This window comes from Toxorhynchites rutilus, unplaced genomic scaffold (genome assembly GCF_029784135.1).
Source record: "Toxorhynchites rutilus septentrionalis strain SRP unplaced genomic scaffold, ASM2978413v1 HiC_scaffold_181, whole genome shotgun sequence".
Classification (NCBI taxonomy): domain Eukaryota; kingdom Metazoa; phylum Arthropoda; class Insecta; order Diptera; family Culicidae; genus Toxorhynchites; species Toxorhynchites rutilus.
Window position 1 is genome coordinate 20,136 of NW_026599742.1, and position 3,156 is coordinate 23,291.

The 3,156-nt window shown below is 38.8% G+C and overlaps 1 protein-coding gene across 1 annotated transcript; it reads left to right on the top strand.

The window, feature by feature from the left end:
* The first annotated feature begins 723 nt into the window (after positions 1 to 723).
* LOC129781712 (nuclear pore glycoprotein p62-like) lies at positions 724 to 1,671 on the top strand. Its single transcript, XM_055789282.1, has one exon. The coding sequence runs from the start codon at positions 1,282 to 1,284 to the stop codon at positions 1,669 to 1,671; it is 390 nt and encodes a 129-aa protein (XP_055645257.1). The 5' UTR covers positions 724 to 1,281.
* The last annotated feature ends 1,485 nt before the right edge of the window (positions 1,672 to 3,156 follow it).

Here is a 3,156-nt window from a genome sequence, read left to right on the forward strand (position 1 = left end):
CTCACATCCACTTTCACACTTTCCAACATTCGCTCTTTTTTACATTTGTTGTCGGTAACGATCTGTACTCACCGTTTCATCAGGATTTTATTGTTCACTAGCTGACCCGCCTAACTTCGTCCCGCCCAGAATGGATTTTTATTGTTATGAATACTTTCAATCATTCACGTTTTCCTAATAAGTGAACGCTCATAGTAAAAGGAAATTGTAAAAGCTCAATTAGAATCCTTCACAATTTCTTTTTACTTAATAGAACTTCTACCAATTCTCGTCATTATAATATTCTCGTATAATATTCATTCATTCTCGTTCAAGATTCTTCAATCACTTGCATTTAGTTTCCACTTCACCCCCCGATAGGTTGAAATTATCCACCGAAAATGACTGTAGTGAAAGTGAAAGGTGTATGTATGAAATTCAATCACATTTATTATCTTCGAAAATAACTAGCCCTGATCCGAATCATCCAGCTTGAACCGTGAAATTTGGAGAAAAATTCAGACGAATTTCAAATAATTATTTTAGTCGTTGCACCATCTGGTTATAAATCAAATGCCATTCATAAAGTCTGTGTGTGTTTGATTCTTTCTGGGAACCCTAAATTTTAAAAGCTTGCATTATCTGGAAACGATATGAAAGAACGACATTGGAAATTATTGTTTATAGAACTGTCACGTCAGAATATATGTTTACCTTTGCTTCCATCGTGTTTCGCGTCTCGTCCTGTTCAGTTTTCTCACGTAAAATTGTTGTTAGCAGCAAAATGAGTTTTACTTTCGGTAACCCGGTTGCGAGCGTTGCGCCAACGATGGGCACCACCAATCCAGTGACGACCGCCAGTACTGGTTTCGGATTTGGCGCGTCTACATTCGGAGTTCCGGCTCTACCACGTCTGCTGCAGCTGCTACCACATTTAGTGCTCCGACACTTAGTTTCGGTGCAGGTCTTACAGCTACAACTTCGGTCACAGCAGCATCTACAGCAGCCGGTCAATTAACGTTGGGAAGTTTCACCGCTTCAAATCCAGCAGCTCAGCCGGCGGCAAATTTGACAACGACCACGCAAACAACTCAGTAATCTTCGGTATCCGGTACACAGCTGAACTTCTGTCAGTTGGAAGAATTCATAAACAAATGGACGCTCGAGTTGGAGGAACAGGAGAAGCTTTTTACTAACCAAGCTACCCAGGTGAACGCTTGGGATAAACTTTTGTTGGGCAATGGCGAAAAAATAGTTGCCCTCAATGAGGCTGTCGAGAAGGTGAAGGCCGAGTAAGATGCAATGGAGCAGGAGCTAGAATTCGTCACTGCTCAGCATACCGATTTGGAGGAGTGTATTATACCGCTCGAGGAGGAACTTTCCAAAATCGTTCAGGTTGATATCGAACGAGGCCAAACTTACTCAATGGCGGAAACATTAGACTCGCAGCTCAAACAAATGTCCGAGGATCTCAAGGAAGTGATTGAACATATAAACGAGTCGAACAAATACCCCGATCCGAGCGATCCTTCGGTGCAGATTGGAAAGATACTAAATGCTCACATGAATTCTCTACAATGGATTGAATCATCCACCTCCAGCATAACCACCCGCTTGGAGGAAATTCGTAAAATGCACGATACACTGAGGAAGGATAACGAGCGATTATTTCGGTTGTATTATGACAATTAAAACTCGACATAGTTGGTATTTCAATAAAGATATGTAAATGTTGAAATTAATGTTCTTCTTTTTCATTCAATGATGTTACGCACATTCCACATTATAAGCATTGTTCCAACAGTGATCGTCATTTGCTTGTGCACCCCGATGAGGAAAAAATCGAGTGCGAGTTTTGCCACAAAAAGTTCATCGATTCCGGATATTTCCTTAGCATTGGCAGATAAATTACTGAGGCACAAATGGTTTCGGCCGAATTTTCTGATTTGACAATACACATATCCTTCCTTTAGAACACTTTTCAAACTATTGAACAATTGAAAAATACCGAACAAAACCAAAAACGTTTTCGTTACATTTTTCGTCAATAGTATTTTTTTCATTTTACACCATATAAAATCATACCATACACATAATAATGTCAGAAAGAAAAATGATGCAAAAGTAGGCCGAAAGCTTTTTCCTTGCATTTTGATTCGATCAAAGCAAGCATTGTGTGTATGGAATAACAATGCTCACTGAAGGTTATAACAACAAGAAAAGAGCAAGTAATATAACCTTCAGCCAGGAAAATGAAGCAAATGACCTTCAAGCCAAGGATTCCCACAGGATTAGGAGGCCTCAAAAGTTCTCGGGCCTACCAGGAAGCAGGAAGAGATGGAGGTGGACCAAAAAAAGATCGCTTTCCAGTCGAACCAGCCCACAATGAGAAGTACATCTATCCAGATGTGGATTGGATCGAAGATGAAATTCCGCCACCACTTGTGCCGAGCGATAGACCCCAGGTATGGTTTTGGAGCATTGCTCATTCGAACATGGATTTTATCGAGAATGAAAGGCCGCCGCCGTTGGTTCCCAATGACACATATCTTCGGGCTGACGACGAGGATGTGTTCGATTGGGAACCAACTAACTTTTCAGAAATCGAAGATGCCATATTCAGGAAGATGAAAGCTGAAAGAAGTCTTTGGAATATTAGGGCCGAAAATGAAAAATTGAAACAGGAGAATGAAAAGCTGAAGGCAACGAAAGGAGTGAGTCTCCTAAATTGTTGCTGTTTTAGCTTATTGTTGTGCATGATAGGCGTGGTGGCGAGGGCGGTTTTCAATTATTTTTAGAATTAATAATTAAGGATGTTTTGTTTTTGTTACGTGTTGTAGAGTTTATTTAAGCTCCTGTTATATTTTTAGATGATTTTTTGGGTTTATTAACTAATTACTTACTTATTATTATTCAATTTTTTAATTGAATTTTTCAAAATGAAAGCCATCAAATCATGTTTTATAATGCATTGTAGTTTTAGTGGAATTGTATTAAATATAACATTTTACGAACAATGATAGGGTTTTTATGCCTTTTTGAGAGAGAACATTTGCGTTGTTCTACTCACAGAGGCTTTTCCCTATTCAAAAAGATAAAGATTTTAGATGATTTTTTGAGGTTTTTTAGTTTTTAGTCTCGTTGAGGTTTTTAGGTTTAGTAATTTATTTTTTATTC

Coding starts and splice junctions, on each gene's coding strand:
- LOC129781712 (XM_055789282.1), top strand. CDS start 1,282: ATGGAGCAGGAGCTAGAATTCGTCACTGCTCAGCATACCGATTTGGAG.